Raw genomic sequence first — 18,913 nt, 5'->3', positions numbered from 1 at the left:
GGGTAACGCCGCCATGTTGGGTCTAGATTCCTGCCTAACAGTGATTGCACAACTTTATTAAAAATCACTGAAGTATATGGTTTAAAAGAATATACTGTGAATTGTATTTTAATGAAGCTGATACTTTTAAAAAGTTATAGTAGTTGATACTTTATCATATTACACAATTAACACTTTTAAGAGAAAAATTTTCCTTTTTATACTGGTATTTTAGTGTACTTTTACAAAGAAGTTTATTAATAACTAAAGCAGCTACTGTTACAAGCAGTTGAATTTTGTAGATCACATATCAAAAAATTGTTTTGATGATTAACTGATAATTAAATTAGACTTTTCCTCAATTTCATTAAAATAATTAAACACCACCTGACTTGGAAAAGGATTTGTTACCTAGTCATTATTTATTCATCTTCTCAAATCCCCAGAACATATCTAAAAAGGCATTGCCAAGTTATATCACAATGACTGTTCATTGTATATGGTTTTTTTTTTTCTTCCCTTGAGACACGTTGTTTGGCCGGATACACTTGAAAAAGATTGGGAAAATTGAGTTATTGTCTTCTTCAATATACTGTTGCAAAACAGTATTTTTCACTGAAATTTCTTTCTGCGCTCTAAACTAATTATCAACAAAACGTTTGAACTGCAGATTTAATTTATTTAACTTATGAGAAATATCTGTTAAATAAGTTGGCTGACAAAGCCGCTTCTGTCAAACCATTTTTTTCAGTGTTTCATACAAACTCTGTGCATTCTTTGCTGATGAAAGAGTCAAGGTTTTTAACAACAACAACAAAAAATATCAGCACTGTCATTGTAAATATTTAGATAGCTTGAGTGGGACGAATTGTTTTATTTTGTGAAACAGAAGGGTGGCTAGGAAAGGGGAGGTGGGAAGTGATTACTCCCATGGCACACGGGTGTATGTTCTCAGGCAAATCTGTCTTTGAATTTGAGGTTGTGCATACATATTCCCTTGAAACTATGCCTGTGCATCTTCTTGAAGGTCTTTCTGTGTCACCCGGACTGGAGTGCAGTGGCACAATTATGGCTCACTGTAACTTCAACATCCTGGGCTCAAGTGATCCTTCCACCTCAGCCTCCAGAGTAGCTGGGACTGCAAAGCGTGCGTCTTCACACCTAGCTAATTTTCATATTGCTTGTATAGATGGGTATTACTCAGGCTAGTCTTGATCTCCCGGGCTCAAGGGATCCTCCTGCCTCGGCCTCCCCGGCAGTGCTGGGATTACAGGCATGAGCCACCATGCCTGGCCTCCTTTATATTTATTTATTTTCCAAACTGGTCTCTTGCTCGATCGCTCGGCCTGGAGTGCCGTGGCACAATCTTGGCTTACTGTAACTTCTACCTCCCGGGTTCACGTGGTTCTCCTGCCTCAGCCCCCTGAGTAGCTGGGATTACAGGCACCCGCCATGACGTCTGGCTTTTTTTTTTTTTTTTTCATATTTTTAGTAGAGATGGGATTCCGTCATGTTGGCCAGGCTGGTCTCGATCTCCTGACCTCAAGTGATCCGCCTGCCTTGGCCTCCCAAAGTGCTGAGATTATAGGGGTGAGCCACTGCTCCCGGCTTCTGCCACTTTTTTAAAGTCTATCTGCAGAAGTCTGCTTTCTCGTTTTGAATGCTGTAGGTATTCAAATGAATTTAGTAGGTGCTGTTCTACCCTACTGTTAGTCTTTTGCGAATGAATAGCATGGCCTTGAAAAGCATACCTTTATGCATAGTGGTAGTGTATACAGGTATATTTATTTATTTGGTTGGGGTTTTTTTAAATTTTTTATTTATTTATCTATTCTGAGATGGAGTCTTGCTCTTGTTTCCCAGCATGGAGTGCAGTGATAGGATCTCTGCTCACTACAACCTCTACCTCCCGGGTTCAAGCAATTCTCCTGCCTCAGCCTCCCGAGTAGCTGGGATTACAGGTGCCTGCCAGTGCACCCAGCTAATTTTTGTGTTTTTAGTAGAGACGGGGTTTCACCATGTTGGCCAGGCTGGTCTTGAACTCCTGACCTCATGATCTGCCCACCTCGGCCTCACAAAGTGCTGGGATTACAGGCTTGAGCCACCATGCCCGGCCACAGGTATATTTCGATGCTGGTACACTTTGTATTCACTTGGACTACATTTTGCTAGAGATGATACCTGTGACACTTGTCTGTGCTCTGCTTTCCTCTCCTGCACTTGTCACAGATGTGTCTTGCTGTGTATATGGAACCTAGGAATCCTCCACAGCTGGCAGCTTCTACTAGTTGTTTGGAGCTAGAATAAGAGGCGATTCTCTGTGATAGCGATTTTGTTAGTTTTCTTAGTTTGTATCTTTGCTCTTTTTGTAGTTTGGGTTTTCTAATTACTTTATTAATGTGATTTCCTTTTTTTAAACTTTATTGTCCTTAAACCAGCTTTGAAGACGTGCTGGAAGATAATTTTCCATGGGTCTCACACTTTCCTGTGTGTTTTGTGAACAGAGGCTGTGGCTGCCTTTGTTCTTGTCTATCTTTTCAAGATTATTTCTATATACAGTGAGTAGCTTTGGAAGATGCTGTAGTGACTTCATAGCAGCGGTCAGATTCGCATATCTCCCTGGAAGGTAGAGCTGGTGTCTCCTGCTAGTGCAAAGGGATAGGCATCTTTCCCATGATTAAAGATTCCAGCTTCTGAAGTTTAGGGTTTTCTCTCCTATAATGCAACACACTGCATGTGCAGGTGGCATGTGGCCCTATTCAAGTTGCTCTGTGACAGCTGGGACTCAGGGAACTAGAGCCCAGTGGTCACAAGGAAATGTTGATATTCTGGCTACCCCTGTTATTGTAAGTAACAAATACCTTGTCTATCGGAGACTTCTTTCCTCTGCCAGCATTTATTAGCTTGTGACAGGCTAACATGTTGACTTGAAAGTAGTGTAAATCTCCGATCCTTCACAGGTCTTGACAACAGTATGTAGGTAACACAAATAAATGCATAAACAGCTATCTGGGTTCAGCTCAGAAATGTCAGTTTTTACCCATGATTTTCATTAAAAACTATGTTATATATTGTATAAATGTAGCATCGGTTTTTCAAATTTTTTTCTACATTATAGTAAGTTTTTGGTATAAGTTTGCTATTTAATGAGAATTTTAAAAGCATAATAAACCATGTTTTTAGTGCACTAAAATTGTATGTATGTTTATATAAACTTGTGTTTGGTTTGTTTTTGTTTTTTGAGGTACAGTTGCACTCTGTCATCCAGGCTGGAGTACAGTAGTGCAATCTCGGCTCGCTGCAACCTGTGCTTCCCCGGTTCAAATGATTCTTGTGCCTTAAACTCCCGAGTAGCTGGGACTACAGTCACCTGCCACTAAGCCTGGCTAAATTTTGTATTTTTAGTAGAGACAGGATTTTGCCGTTGTTGGCCAGGCTGATCTCAAACTCTTGACCTCAAGTAATCCACGCACCTCCATCTCGCAAAATGCTGGGATTACAAACATGAGCTACGAGCCACTGTGCCCAGCCCTGTGTTTGTAAATACATGTCTAGTTATGATTTTGCTTTTTTTGGGTTTTTTTTTTTTTTTTTTTTTTTTGAGGCAGAGTCTCGCTCTGTCACCCAGGCTGGAATACAGTGGCGTCATCTCCGCTCACTGCAACCTCCGCCTCCCGGGTTCAAGTGATTCTCCTGCCTCAGCCTCCCTTGTAGCTGAGACTACAGTTGCATGCCACCATGTCCAGCTAATTTTTTGTATTTTTAATAGACACAGGGTTTCTATTAAACATGTTAGTAGTAGACGGGGTTTCTACTAAACATAGCCCCATGTTAGCCCGGATGGTGTCTTATCTCCTGACCTCGTGATCCACCCACCTCGGTCTCTCAAAGTGCAGGGGTTACAGACATGAGCCACCACACCTGGCCTAGTTATGTTTTTAAAAACAAATTATTGGTCTGCCTCATCACATATTTATGAATCAGTTTTAATTCCGTGAACGTCATAGTGATGTACTGTTTGCCTCTATTTCAGAACATTGGAAAGAAGATGACCTGTCAGGAGTTCATTGCCAATCTGCAAGGGGTAAATGAGGGTGTTGATTTCTCCAAGGATCTGCTGAAAGTAAGCATGGAACTATTGGTTTTTAATGTACACTTATGTTTCTATTTGCTGCTTACAGCTTAATCCTAAGTAGGCTAAGGATCACTTTATTTTGCTTTTTGCTTTTAGTTTTACTCGTGATGTTTCTTTTAAGCCTTGTCCTTGATTTTTCATGCTGCAAAATACCTTAAGTTGATAATTTCTAGAGGTCTGCGTTATAATCAATAATACTGAGGTAAGTAAATTTGGAATGGTTGGTGATACAAATAGTGAGTGGCAGTTTTTGTTTGATTTATCTGTAAATAGACTATCAGAATTTGAGAAAGGTCACAAGGGTATATGCACTATGGAAACAGAGAAGCATTTGCAGGCTATAATGGAAACCCTTCCAACTGTGTTCAATCCCTAGTCTCAGAGCCACTCAGGTTGTCTCTGGAAATAGATTAAATTAAATTCTCAGTAATTGTAGAGTGCCTGAACTATTTGCATTTGGCTTTATTATTGGTAACAATCAGCATGTTTTTCCCCATCATCAGATTGTTTTCAAGGAGACAACAAAATCAGCTTTGGAATTCATGCATGCTCCAGCCTGGTAAATGAGATGGGCATTTGATTGAGTACAAAATAATGGTAATATGAATATTTTGGGAGTTGTAGGATAAGATGTGTACATTGAGAATGTGATTTTTATAGATCTCTATTTGATTCTAGCCTTTTTAAAAACTTAGTACACGTATAGGTTTCTTTTGGAATCAATTTCTTTAAATGAATTTTCGAGAAAGGTGACATTTGAATCAGCTGTGGTATGGAAATATATGACATGATGTGGAAATGTTGAAAGACACGTCCTTTGTTATGTTTTATGTAACTTTTAAGCTATATAGAATAGAGTTCTGCCAGATTTGGAAAGACATATCTACTATGGTAAACGAAAGAAGCCATTACGATGCAGTAATATGACATTCTTAGTCTTCCTGACTTTATTTGCAGCACATTACAAAAAATTATGAAAAAAAGGCAGGAAGAAAAGTAGCTTTAATTTATGGAGTAAAGAAGGCATTTTTTTAGGTCCTTCATAGAGCAAATGCTGCCATTTCTAAAGGTATAATTCCAAATGGGAGCGGGAGATAAACGGTGCAGGATTGTGACGTGATAAAGATGTTTTATAGCTTCCATTAAATCCGGATGGTGTTAACAAGACTTTTTTCAGTCTAGTGGTATTTGCGTGGAAAATTACGGAGTCTCTCCAAGAGAGGATTTGTGAGGCTTTTATCAACTTATGTCAGAAATGAAAGTTGACAGGGAAATTCTCATAGTGAAGTTTTTAGAATTTAGTGGTAGGCTTATGGTAACCTGCATGACTACTGGCAAATTATTGACTAATTTACAGCATGGTTGGTGGAGCTGTATTAAACCATGTATGGTTAATATGCAGTCCAGAGGCTACTGTTCACCTTGAGTGAATGTGTTCTTTGACTTCATCTACCAAGAATTTGCCAGATGATTTGTTGCTGTTGTGCAATGGGATTATCTTTGTAAACCTCGGGGAAAATGTGTATTATTTGTTTTTGTTGTTGTTGTGAGAAGGTGATAGTGAAATGATACTGAAAATGGAGGTGTTTAGCATGGAGATTGTCAAGTGAAATACTTCCATAACAAACCCCAGCCGCTCACCCATCCAAGATGGTTTTCCATTTCAATAGGAATGAGTTTTCTTGAAAATTTCAGTAAGAAAAGGTTTTCTTTAAACAATGTTTGTTTCATTTCTCTATTCTGTGTGCTGTTCATTTTTCCTTCCCTTTCCTCCCTTTCTTCTTGACTTCCTTTTGTCCTGGTTTCTTTTTATTTGTCTTTTCCTTTCTCTTTGGCTTTCTAGTTTTCTTTTGGTATCTTTTTTTCTCATTCTCTTTGTCTTAGGATAGCTATCGCTGGATTCCCTGCTGAGATAAATTATGAGGTGGAATATGTACTTGAATTTTGGGGGAAAATACTGTTATACATGTGTTACACAGATACATACCTACATAGAAACTTTTCAACGTTTGGTGTCATCTTACAGGTTGTTTAATATCCTGGTCATTCTCTCTTTCTTTGCCACCTTTCCTATCTCCACGTGACAGGTGTGTGTGACATTCAGTTTATTTTTTGTGAGATAAAAGGAAAAATTATGACCTTTATTAGGTTTCCTCATAATCATATATAGAAACTGCTAGATTCAATATCAAAAAATGCTTAAAGTTACATAGATTAAACTAAGTTTTTCATTGTTACATATTGACCTTGATACTTTTAGATTAATTTGGATCAAAAGTAACATTTGGATTTATGTCTGTTCAGATTTCTTTGACTCGGAAGTAACATTTGTACTTTTATGTCTGTTGTTCTGTGTTATTTTGTAGTTGGGAACATTATTGAAGGTCTGCTATGTGTTTACTAGGTGTTGTGGGATTGGAGAAGATGCTGAAACCAAATGGGCACCTGTCCTCAGAGATCACAGACTACTGAGAAACACTGGAGGGGTCTTTCTCCATAAAATGGACAGTTATTCCATGTTGAAATAAAAGTATAAGCCAAATTCTGTTTTGTTTTCTGAAGAGAAAGGGTTAAGGTCTAAAAGGTCTAAAAAATAGACCGTGACATATTTAAATGTATGAGAAATGAGAAACTTGTGTTAAGTCCTTTAATTCAGAGAATTTAATTAATATTTTGCTTCTGAATTTGCCTTATACTGTATTGAAGGGATGGATGATATATTGAGCCCTTTTTTTGGTTTAAAATTCCATTGCAGTTTTCGTTGTTTAGTCAGTTAACCTAAACCAATATTTGACTTTTTTCCCCTACAAGGTGCTTCGAGTATAAGATATGGATATCTGTAATAAAAGTGAAATAAGTTGGATATCAGAAGACAACCAGTGATAGGATATTATTTACATTCTTCAAAGCAGAAAGCTGGGAGGAGGTGATGTTTGAGATGGTATATTAGACCATTCTCCCACCGCTGTAAAGAAATACCTCATCCTGAGTAATTTATAAAGAACAGAGGTTTATTTTGCTCATGGTTCTGCGGGCTGTACAGAAAGCATGATGCTGGCACCTGCTTGACTTCTAGGGAGGCCTCAGGAAACTTAAAATCATGGCATATGGGAAGGCAGGCACATCTTACATGGCCAGAGCAGGAGGAAGAGAGGGAGGAGGGAGATACTACACACTATTAAATAGCCATAGCTCAGGAGAGCTCACTCATCATCATGAGAACAGCACCAAGGGGATGGTACTAACCCATCCATGAGAACTCTGCCCTCCTGATCCAATCACTTCCCACCAGACCCCGTATCCGGTACTGTGGATTATTATCCAACGTGAGATTTGGTGGGGACACAAACTATGTCAAATGGCCTTTTGAAGTATAGGTAAAAGACTTACTTGTTATCTTGGTTATTATTCCATTGCACTTCCTGCCCCTTCTTTCACCCAAAGACATTCTCCTATGTACCCCTCTCAACTACATGATCAAATCAAGACAGTAATTCATTTAACAAAATAGGCCAGATCATCTGGTATGATTGACATAGTACAGATAAACACAAAAAAGTCTGTTATTGTCTTACAAGTTTCTGAATAACACTGTGATCATGTTTCTACGGGCTCCGCCCATCCCAGCGGTTGGATGTGATTTGTATTCAAGCATCCTTGGGGACAATGTGCAAGAGAAAGGGGAGGTTCTGCTTTGGGTCTGACAGATTTAGTAAAACATTCCTAAGGCTCTAATAAGTATTACAGCTGCTAAGGACATGAATAAAGAGGGATAAGAATGGAGAATGCAGGCTAGCTCTGTATTGTAGGCTGTGTTTTGAAGGACAGTATAGTATGAGGATTGAGATTATGATTTGAGAGCTGTACTTGACTGGGTTCTAATACCAGGTTCTATCTCTTAATAGTCAGGGGACTATGTCAAGTAAATGCTGTATTTCAATGTCCTCATCTATAAAATGGGAGATTTTATTAGTACCCACGTCATTTGGTTGTTTCAATACTTGAATATATATGTGTGTGTGTGTGTGTGTATATACATATACACGTGTATGTATATATACAGCTTTTAGAGTCCTCACATGTAGTAAGTATTGTCTGTTAGCTATTAAAACTTTTTATTTTTGATATTATTTTACTTAGCCTAAAGTGGGCTGGAATGGGACCCTATCCTTTCCTACAGGTACCTGGGTTTAAGATTTTTTAGAGGCAAGTGAGATTAGTGGCAGTAGTCAAAACCTCTCCCCACCATCCCTTTTTAGCTTGCTGCTTTCCAAGGATACATATCCTCTGCTCTTTGAAAGGAACCACCTGTGATGTTGACCTGAAAATGAACCTTGCTTAACCCTTACCTTTTTACCTTGTTAACAGCGTCTTTCTCCTGGGTCTATCCCTCTTCCCCCATTTTTATACCTTACATTTGGTTTGCGTTTTTAGTGACTTCCGTCTTTGATGCTGCAAGAGGGGAAGTACTTAGGGTACATTGGCTCTTGGACTGGTCCTGGAATTTTGAAAAACCTTTGAGGAAGCAAACTAGTTCATACTCTCCTAAGATCCCAAGATGATCCTAGGATATTGGAGATGTGAATTATTTGAAGTGATTAAAATATCCCTGGGGGAAACAAGGGTTGCTAGAGATCTGCCTTCCAAATGGAGAGGCCTTGGTCTGAAGGATCAGGTCCGGGAGTTGTTGGGATTCTGCTTTGTCTCCCCGCAATTTTTATGGACTGTGTCAGCCTGGGAATGTCTTTTACTCAGTCTCATCGGCTGCTGATAGCAACGAGTGAAGTGTTAGCTTTTGATTATGTGCATATTTCTGAAACTCTTCACTCTGTAGAATAACCTTTGAAAATTTATAACAGCCTAGATATGGAATCAACCTAAATGTTCATCAGCAGATGAAAGGATAAAGTGTGGTAGATGTGCACAGTGGAATACTATTTGGCCTTAAAAAGGAGGAATTCTGTCATTTGTGACATCGATAAATCTGGAGGACGTTACACTAAATGAAATAAGCCAGGCACAGAAAGACAAATACCGCATGATCTCGCTTACAGTGGAATCTAAAAAAGTTGATCTCACAGATTTAAGGAGTAGAATGGTGGTTACCAGGGTCTGGGGCTGGCGGGGATTTGAACAAAGGGTACAATTTCCTTTAGACAATATAAATAAATCTTGGAGCTCTGTTGTATAGCATGGTGACTATAGTTAATAACATATTGTTTATTTGAAAATCACTAGAATAGATTTTGAATGTTATCACAAAACAGTTAAGTATGTGCAGTGAGAAATATGTTAATTAGCTTTATTTAATCATTGTACAGTATATATGTATATTCAAAATATCACATTGCATACCATATATACAGTTTTCATTTGTCAATTAAAACATTTAAAAATAATAATTTTCCTGAAAGTTCCTCCATCTTGTGTTCAAAATGCAGTGTCTTGCTCCTCTGCCTTTCTGTTCCCTGAATTTTATTTCTTCTGAGTTTCATAGGAAACCCTTGTTCTTGATTGTAACAGAAAAGCTGCATTTCTACCCTCTATCGAATCTGCTCTGCGTTTCTAGCCTACCCTCTATCGAATCTGCTCTGCGTTTCTAGCCTACCCTCTATCGAATCTGCTCTGCGTTTCTAGCCTCTATCGAATCTGCTCTGCATTTCTATCCTCTATCGAATCTGCTCTGCATTTCTGTCCTCTGTCGAATCTGCTCTGCGTTTCTATCTTCCATCGAAGCTGCTCTGCATTTCTATCCTACCCTCTATCGAATCTGCTCTGCGTTCCTGTCCTCTGTCGAATCTGCTCTGCGTTTCTATCTTCTGTCGAATCTGCTCTGCGTTTCCACCTTCTGTCGAATCTGCTGTGCGTTTCTATCTTCTGTCGAATCTGCTCTGCATGTGTAACTCCAGTGGTTGATAATCCTCCATTTCTTATTATATACGGAAAAGACACAGGGCCTTTAAGTGATGGTCACCAGGTATTTACATATTTAGAGATGAAATGTCCGTTTGAAAATGTATTTACATGAAAGAAGGGAAGAAACTGAGAAAAGACAAGGAGATCATGGCAAACGGGATAGGAACATGTAGGGTGGAAGGTCAGTTATTGACTGTCCCACAATTTCGTTCTGAAGAGACATCTAGACAGTAGATTTTGACATGACATGAACCCAGTTGTTTTCTATCCCACTTTCCCATTGCCACCTACCATTTAATACTCAGATACTGCTCTCCTTAGTATTTTTATTCCAGTCATTGTTAGATTTTTTTTTTGGGGGGGGGGGAAGCAGTTAAATTCAGTAAGTACCAAGGGACAGTAGAAAGAAATTAGCTGAAACAGTCTCTCCTTTAAGAATTTTTATATCAACTTATTGATGGAGAAAACAGAAGCAACAAAAAGTTCCATATATTTGCAAAGTAACTAAATATTTGTGATGAAACTGAACACAATTTGCAGAATGTTTAAAAACATACCTTGAATGTATTTGAATACATAAGTAGCTCTAAGAATAATTTTAGTTACAAGGCAGTGTCACTGGAAGTAATTGAAAAGGTAGGAAAATCTTATAGAGACCACTGAATATGACAGTGTTTACGTTATTGCTTACTATTAGATGTTTGACATTAAAATATTCTTTAAATATTTACTTTTGTGAATAGAAATTGCTTTCCTTGGGAATTTATGAACTTTAAAATTAGCATGTCTTCACTTAAGGGAAGATCAAAAGTTTTAATGCGAAAGAGAGAGAGAGAGAGAGAGAGTGTGTGTGTGTGTGTGTGTGTGTGTGAAGAAAGGGTTAGTTAAATTGAAAGGATGTAAATCAGTATGCTTGGCCGAGCAGGATTTATAAGCTTCATTCCATGAATGGAATGATTTAAAAAAAACTGAATTAAATTGTTACCTAGTCTATTGGTTAGAATCCCAATAAAAGTTGTCATTCAAATGCATTTGTTTTCCCTTGCTTTCTCAAAGGACAGAGTTCAGGCAAGGTTCTTTTAGGAGAAGGTTCCGAGAAGATGTAGGATACCTCCATCCGGTTTTTAACCTATCTTGTCAGCTGAAAGGATTATATATTTTGCTTTAAACATAATTTTCTCGTTTGGTTTTCTTAGGGGAAAATAATTTGTGAAAATGATGGAGGAATTAGCCAAGAAGATAGAATTTAAACACACTCAAAAGATCAGCAAAGATAAAACACATTTTAAATAAAGATTAATGCATCTTTTTGGACAAGGAAGAAACATAATTAGGAAATATAATATGATGCTCTCAGATTTGTAACCATTAGGCTTTTTAATCAGTTACAGCCATATATAAGGGTAAACAACAACAAATGAATCATCCATTAAAAATCTAGAGATAAGGAATTTTTGTAAGTTCAAACCACAAAAAGGATCAGTTTACACAGAGTGACAGCAAGAGCTGTAATGATTCTTCTTTGAAGAAAAAAAAAGAAAGAAATACAAGAGCAAAACTGACCCAGCTTTCTTTCCGAGTTCCATCAACACCTTTCAGCCAGGGAGCAGATTGGAAATTTAGCACTGACAATTGCCCTACTTTTTAATATTTTCTACCAGAAGGCTTAACCTAAGCAACAGGAAGTCTTTTTTCCGTATTTCATCTTCCCATCCCCATTGTTGCGCTCTCCTCTCTGATCTTTACTTCCTGATTAACACTGAGTACAAGTATAACTGGAGACATCAGAATAAGACTAGGTTTTATTAATGTCACCATTCTAGTTTGTGCTATCATACTATAGTTTTGCAGATGTTACCATTGGAGGAGACTGGGCAAATGGCACAAGGACTATGTTCTTTTCTTAAAACTGCCTGTGAGTCTGTAATTCTCTCAGTAAAACAATGACAAAAATAATGAACACGTCCACTCTAAAAAAAAAAAAAAAAAAAAAGGGGGGGGGTAGTTTGTCTATTCAGCCAGAGGTTTTAGGCATCATAAAAATTGGCTTAATGAAATTTTACTACTCTTGGTCATTCTTTTAAAGTACTGAGTATAGTATAATGACCAACAGTTCAGGTATAACTATGTAACAGTATTAAAAACACTGATGTTTTAAGAAAAAGACAATGGGAATTGTTTTGAAGAATTGAAAGCTGGAAAGTAACATGATCCTATGTTTATTATCATGTTTTACTCTGGATGTTTGAAGAATTGTTTAGGGAAGTGGAAAGACAGTAAAATTGCAGTTGTCTATGTGAGAAGGATGGTGACTCGGATGCTGGGTGGTGACAGTATTGAAGGAAAAAGTATTGAATTATTTTGAGCTTACTATTAGAGATTCTATTGCTAGACTGGTTCCTGATTGCCCTTACCTGAATGAAGTAGAAAAGAAACAAAAAGTAGAACCTGAATTTTCTCTTCCCAGTTAATGTTTGTTTGTTTGTTTTTGTGACACAGTCTCACTCTGTTGCCCAGGCTGGAATGCAGTGACATGATCTCTGCTCACTGCAGCCTCTGCCTCCTGGCTTCAAGCGATCCTGCTGCCACAGCCTCCTGAGTAGCTGGGATTACAGGCATCCACCGCCACGTCCAGCTAATTTTTTTTTTTTTTTTGTATTTTTAGTAGAAATAGGGTTTTACCATGTTGACAGGGCTGGTCTTGAACTAGTGACCTCAAATGATCCACCCACCTCGGCCTTCCAAAGTGGCATGAGCCATTGTGCCCACACCCCAGTTAATGTTTATTTGACCTGTTAGGCTGAATGTCATGGAAGGCTGTGTGGCAGAGTGAAATGAGTAGTTAAAGATCTGGAAAGTAATCCCAGTATCTTACCTTGGCCACACAACTTAATCCTTTTCCGTTTTCTCAGGTATGGCATGGAATAAAAATACCTTCCCCTAAGAGTGATTAGAATTAAATACAATGAGGTGTGTTAAGTGGCTAGCATTGTGCCCGTGTGGAATACACTAGTTGTTCTGACTGGGTTATGAAAGTCCCTGGGCTCTAAGCCTGTCTTAGTGTTGCTCGCGACTAGTGGCGACACCCCTGAGTGATCATTTCACTTTGTGCCTGAGTTTTCTCATTTGTAAAAGAAGATATTTGGCCTGTGCCCATAGTTTTGAGGTTTTCGGTTTAGTCTCCTGGAGCCTGGGTCCAGGGTTCACCCTTCCCTGTCACCACTCCCCTTCTGCTGCAGAAGTTGTTCTCTTTTTCTGTCATGTTCTAACTTCCTCAGGTGATGTCTTTTGAGCAAAATATTACACGGCAAAAAAGAAGTTGGAAAAACTTCACAGGGCGATCTTGTAAGGATCATTTCAGTCTAAGTGCTGGGTATTTTCTCAACATTGTTTTTTTTCTTTGTGAATCCAAATCACATTTCTTAAGTTTTAACTCTCACCTCGTATTTACTGGTTTAGACAAAGAGGTACATACTTAGTAATGGAACCAGAGAATGTTCAGATCTAAATCCAAGAAAATTGCTTTTGTCATCGCAGCATTTTCAAAAGGTTATTCCCAAAGGACTATACAAGAGGAAGAAGCAGACCTTAGTCGGAAAAAGGTCTGAACTTTTTATAAAGGAAAAGCCTGAACTGAATTCTCAAAAATACTTGATCTGAGTTATATTCGGAGTATGTAGCTGAAAATAGCAACTTATGGGTGGTATTTAAGTGTAGCTAAAAAAAGAGCATCAACTGTTGCTTGGAGTAGGTGAGTTCTTTCCAAGAGAAGGTCATGGAAACCTGGTAGCAACAGTATCCATGGAGGAAGAGGGCTTGGATGCCTGTCCTGTGTAGGTCGGAGAGCCTTTTAAGAGAAAAGCTAGGTCTGCAAGCTTTTTGAGAGAAAAGCTTTAAAGGTTCTGGCTTAAAATACGGAATATTGCTGCTTTCTTCAGTAAAGCAAATCAAGCTGAGTTACGTGATGAAAGGTGGGTGGCGTGTTTCCGCTTCTGCCCTCCCAGTGCAGGTCTGGCAGCTTGCTTTCACTTCCAATCACATGCTCATCATGGGCAGAATAACGATGCTGCTTTTGGTGTGGTTCAGACCGTGAATGAAAAACGGTGATGATAATGAGGGTAATACTTTGAAGTAACTGAAGATCCACAAATCATGTTCATGCGTTTTCTTAAAAAAAACAAATTTATCAAAAAGAAGTCTGTTAGAACGTTTCAACAGAACAGATACTGCCTAAGAGTACAAACAGATTTTTAACCCCCCAAAAAAAGAAAAAAGGAGAAAAAGTTTGAGTGTTAGTGGTTGTAATCATTAAGGGTACTGTAATGGAATATTAATGATTCCCAGTGGATTTTATTTTCAATTTGATCAAGAAGAAGTGCCACAGAATTTCCTATTCAGATGTATCCATAGACGTTTAAATGTTTGTATGTTTGGAGCATTTTAATTTAATTTAATTTAATTTAATTTTTTATTTTATTTTATTTTATTTCATATTTTATTTTATTTTATTTTGAGACAGGGTCTCACCCTGTTGCCCAGGCTGGAGTGCAGTGGCACGATCTCCGCTCACTGCAACCTCTACCTCCTAGGTTGAAGCGATTCTCCTGCTTCAGCTTCCCGAGTAGCTGGGATTACAGGCGTGCATCACCACGCCTGTCTAATTTTTATATTTGTAGTAGGGACGGCAGTTTCACCATGTTGGCCAGGCTTGTCTCGAACTCCTGGCCTCAAGTGATCCGCCCACCTTGGCCTCCCAAAGTACTGGGATTACAGGCTTGAGCTGCTGCACCCAGCCTTGTTTGGAGCATGTTTAAAGTGTCATAACAGTCCAGGACTGCTGCCCCTCTTGCTAACAGGAACATGTATTATGGATATGAATGTAACTGGTCACATTGTGAATAAAAACCACCCTCTTTTTGCTATGATATAGCAGGAGACTGAGGAGTTCCTTGGGATTGATGCCCCCCTTTCAGCAGACCAGCAGTGCAAGGATAACTGGAACTATCATGGCAAATATTCTATCCTGCACGTGGTATTTACATAGCCAATAGGGATACAGAAAAATTTTATTTTAAAGGCACTTGTAGTTATACAGTCAAAATATCCCATAAAGGAAAACAATTTGTTATTATAGTAATGCTTCACTTAGCTAAAGGTCAATCGTTTTTTGAAAAAGACTCAAAAAGTTGAAAACAAGCAAAAAAATAAAAATAACTCTCAACAGCCAGAATAATTAGAGTCCATGTATTAATAACTGACCTCACAAATTTCACACAGACCTTAATTTAGATCCTCTTTTTTAATACTACCCACAATTAGTTTTCACTTTGAAATGTTTGGCCTGATCCTTCCCCTGGCGTATCATAATCCCATGGGCCTGTAGACATAGGCGAATACCACCATACAAGTCCCTGCTGACCATCACTGAGCCAGCTCTTCAGTTAATAGCCACATCCAACTGACTTTAATAACATGAATTGAATAGAACACATTTAGATTATTACATCAATTTTTAAGTTGAAATTATTTATTAATTTTGAGATGCACTCTCACTCTGTCACCCAGGCTGGAATGCAGTGGCATGATTTCAGCTCACTGCAACCTCTGCCTCCCAGGTTCAAGCGATTCTCCTGTCTTAGCCTCCCTAGTAGTTGGGATTACAGGCACCCACTACCACGCCCTGCTAATTTTTGTATTTTTAGTGGAGACAGGGTTTCACCATATTGGTCAGGCTGATCTGGAACACCTGACCTCAAGTAATCCACCCACCTCATCTTCCCAAAGTGCTGGGATTACAGGCATGAGCCACCGCACCTGGCCTAAGTTGAAATTGTTTTAAAGAAACAATTGTTTTCTCAGTTTGGCCATGAAGTAGAAGAATGGAGTTCAAGGAACTGATGTCCCTCAGATAGAGGGGCAGTAGCAAGAAGTGATGTGCTAATGAGATAAAGAGAAAATGTTGAAACCGTAAAGGGCACTAGGTCTCCAAATGGGACAGCTGGAGTTATTTTGAAGAGAGGCATTCAAATCTGTGTAGTCAGTAGCCTCTCAGAATGGCTGCATTACAGCACTGCAAAGTAATGGATGTACTTAATGAGTCATCAAAAATGTTACATTTTGTTTACTTAGTTTGATTAAGGAGACAGAGAGTATGAAATAGAGTGGAAAGATTGCCAGTAAAAGTATTTTTTAAAGATTTTTTGGCATTTAAAGAAATTAGCTTCAATCGGAAAATTCACTAATGTAGGATAATTCATTTCTCTATCCAAAACCATTCTGGACTCTGTTCCCTGTCAATGTTGGATTTTTACTGTTATTTTAAGCATTTTATTTGCTCATTTTAATTGTTTTAACGTTTACTCTTCCCTTAAAGTCTCCATAGATAGCAGCATAGTTTTTGTGCTAAATTGTTGTTTTCTCAGAAACACCAGAAGCCACATTATCCAGATCTTGCAACGAAGTATTTTCTGGATAATGCAGGTACGTGAACCTTCCTCTTCACAACATACCATCTCGTCAGAGGGAGTTCGCACATTCTTTTTTTTTTTTTGGAGTTAGTCTCGCTGTGTCACCCATGCTGGAGTACAGTGGTGTGATCTCAACTCACTGCAACCTCCACCTCCTGGATTCAAGCGATTCTCCTGCCTTAACCTCCCGAGTAGCTGGGACTACAGGCGGGCACCACCACTCCCGGCTAATTTTTGTATTTTTAATAGAGATGGGATTTCACCATATGGGCCAGGCTTGTCTCCAACTCCTGACCTCATGACCCACCAGCCTTGGCCTCCCAAAGTGCTGGGATTACAGGTGTGAGCGGCTGCACCCGGCCCACACATTCTTATAGTTCTGCTTATCATCTCCCCAGACTGTCTGTTGAGAAGAATCGTGATACCTTTACACTTTCTCCCAGAAAAAATGAACTGCGCTGTTCATTTGGAAACCACTGCCATTTGTGAAAGACCACAAAGGGAAGTCAGTTCCTGCTCCTGGGGAAAATCATTTCACCATGAAGTTACCTATTCTAAAAGCAATCAGAAGCAATTATTCCTTGAGATTGCAAGATAGGTACATTGTTACTCTTTTTGCCTCATTTGCATGTTCTTTCACTCCCAAAAACAGAAATGAAAGGCAAATATGTATACTCAAAATAGTATCTCGAAAGGTTATTTGCATTTCAGATTGTTTGTCATATGGTATAGACTTAGACAAAAATAAATAAATAAATAAATATATATATATATATTTGAAAAGAAAGTTAGGGATTTTGAGAACATACTGATTAGATGGTGGTATTGCTTATCACTTGCATTTGATCTTCCTTTCTTCCAGTATTCTTTTTTTTTTTTTTGAAGCGGAGTCTTGCTCTGTCGCCCAGGCTGGAGTGCAGTGGCCGGATCTCAGCTCACTGCAAGTGCTGCCTCCTGGGTTTACACCATTCTCTTGCCTTGGGAGGACAAGAGACCCTCTTGTTGGCCACAGGATGCCTCATACCTAATGTAATTTTTAGAACAGATAAGATACTCAACACATACTCGTTAAAGAAATAATTTCAGTTTTCTGTAAAACACAGTGGCAGTGATTCTGCATGAACAACTTGATATTGTATGTAGAATTGTGTGTTTAAGTATATACATAATTTCGTATTTTATTTTTTGAGAGCAGTTATACCTATAATCAGATATTCAGATGGATGTTTGTTTCCCAGAGTATTAAGAGCCATAAGCTAGGATTTCCCAAGTGTGCAGATTTTTACACTAGTGGTTTAATTATAATAAACAAAAACATTAGGAGAACGGAGACTTTTCCCCCCCAAAGCACACTTTTATTCATTAAGGCCCTGCTGTGTGTCAGGCTCTATAGCTGGGTTACAGGTGCGGCTCTTATTATTTAGGCCATGCCATTCATCTGTTTCAGAATTTACTAGATAACAGGTATTGGACAACTACACAAATGATGAACTGCTTTACTCAAAATTATATATTAAATGTGTAGGTACAGAAGGCATGCTTAATAGATTTGCCGTATTTGGCAAAAGTCAGAAGCTGTATCAATATAAAACTTAATAGGATTCCCGAGTTCTGGCTTTGGTAAAGGCTGCACTAAATATATTGCAGGGAGCAAGGATGAATAAGACATGAATTTTGGCCAGGTGCGGTGGCTCACACCTGTAATCCCAGCACTTTGGGAGGTCCAGGCAGGCGGATCACCTGAGCTCAGGAGTTCAGGACCAGCCTGGCCAACATGGTGAAACTCTGTCTCTAAAAAGTACAAAAATTAGCTGGGCGTGGTGTTGCACGCCTGAAATCCCAGCTACTCGACAGGCTGAGGCAGGAGAATCACTTGAACCTGGGAGGTGGAGGTTGCAGTGAGCTGAGATGGCACCACTGCGCTCCAACCTGGGTGACAGAGACTCCATCTCAAAATAAAAAATTTAAAAAAAAAAGTCATGAATTTTTCCCTGAAGGAATTTTAATCTGGTACAGTAGTTTTCAATCCGGTTACATATTATAATCAATTGGGGCCAGAGGGAAAAAAAGTAGGAGGCTGAAATATTCTCACTGAGATGGAAAACTGTCAAGATGGCACAAACATGTTGGAGAAAGGTCTGGTATGTTCTTATAAAGCTAAACATACCTACCCTATGAACCAGTCATTCAAGAGAAACAAAAGCATCTGTTACAAGAGTAATCACAGCAGATTTATTGCTAATAGCACCAAACTGGAAACAACCCAAATATCCACAAACAGGTGACTGGATTAAGAAGCTGTGGAATATCCATTCAGTAGAATATTACTCAATGATGAAAAGGAATGAACTGCGGATACACACAACATCATGAATGAAAGAAGCTTTACATGAGAGTAAGAGTATGCACTACATGA

General features: G+C 38.7%; 1 protein-coding gene across 6 annotated transcripts in view; it reads left to right on the top strand.

Moving 5' to 3' along the window:
* Positions 1 to 18,913, top strand: part of PSD3 (pleckstrin and Sec7 domain containing 3) — a 704,060-nt gene that overhangs the window by 469,464 nt on the left and 215,683 nt on the right. For all 6 annotated transcript variants that reach the window (XM_017961820.3, XM_021942810.2, XM_021942812.2 and 3 more), the window contains one exon: positions 4,013 to 4,102. In XM_017961820.3, coding sequence (XP_017817309.3) covers positions 4,013 to 4,102 — 90 coding nt within the window. The remainder of the gene's footprint in view (positions 1 to 4,012; positions 4,103 to 18,913) is intronic.

The sequence above is a fragment of the Papio anubis genome, chromosome 8 (genome assembly GCF_008728515.1).
Source record: "Papio anubis isolate 15944 chromosome 8, Panubis1.0, whole genome shotgun sequence".
In the NCBI taxonomy this organism is placed as follows: Eukaryota; Metazoa; Chordata; class Mammalia; order Primates; family Cercopithecidae; genus Papio; species Papio anubis.
The sequence above is the reverse complement of the archived record's forward strand: the minus strand, read 5'-3'. Positions and strand labels throughout refer to the sequence as shown.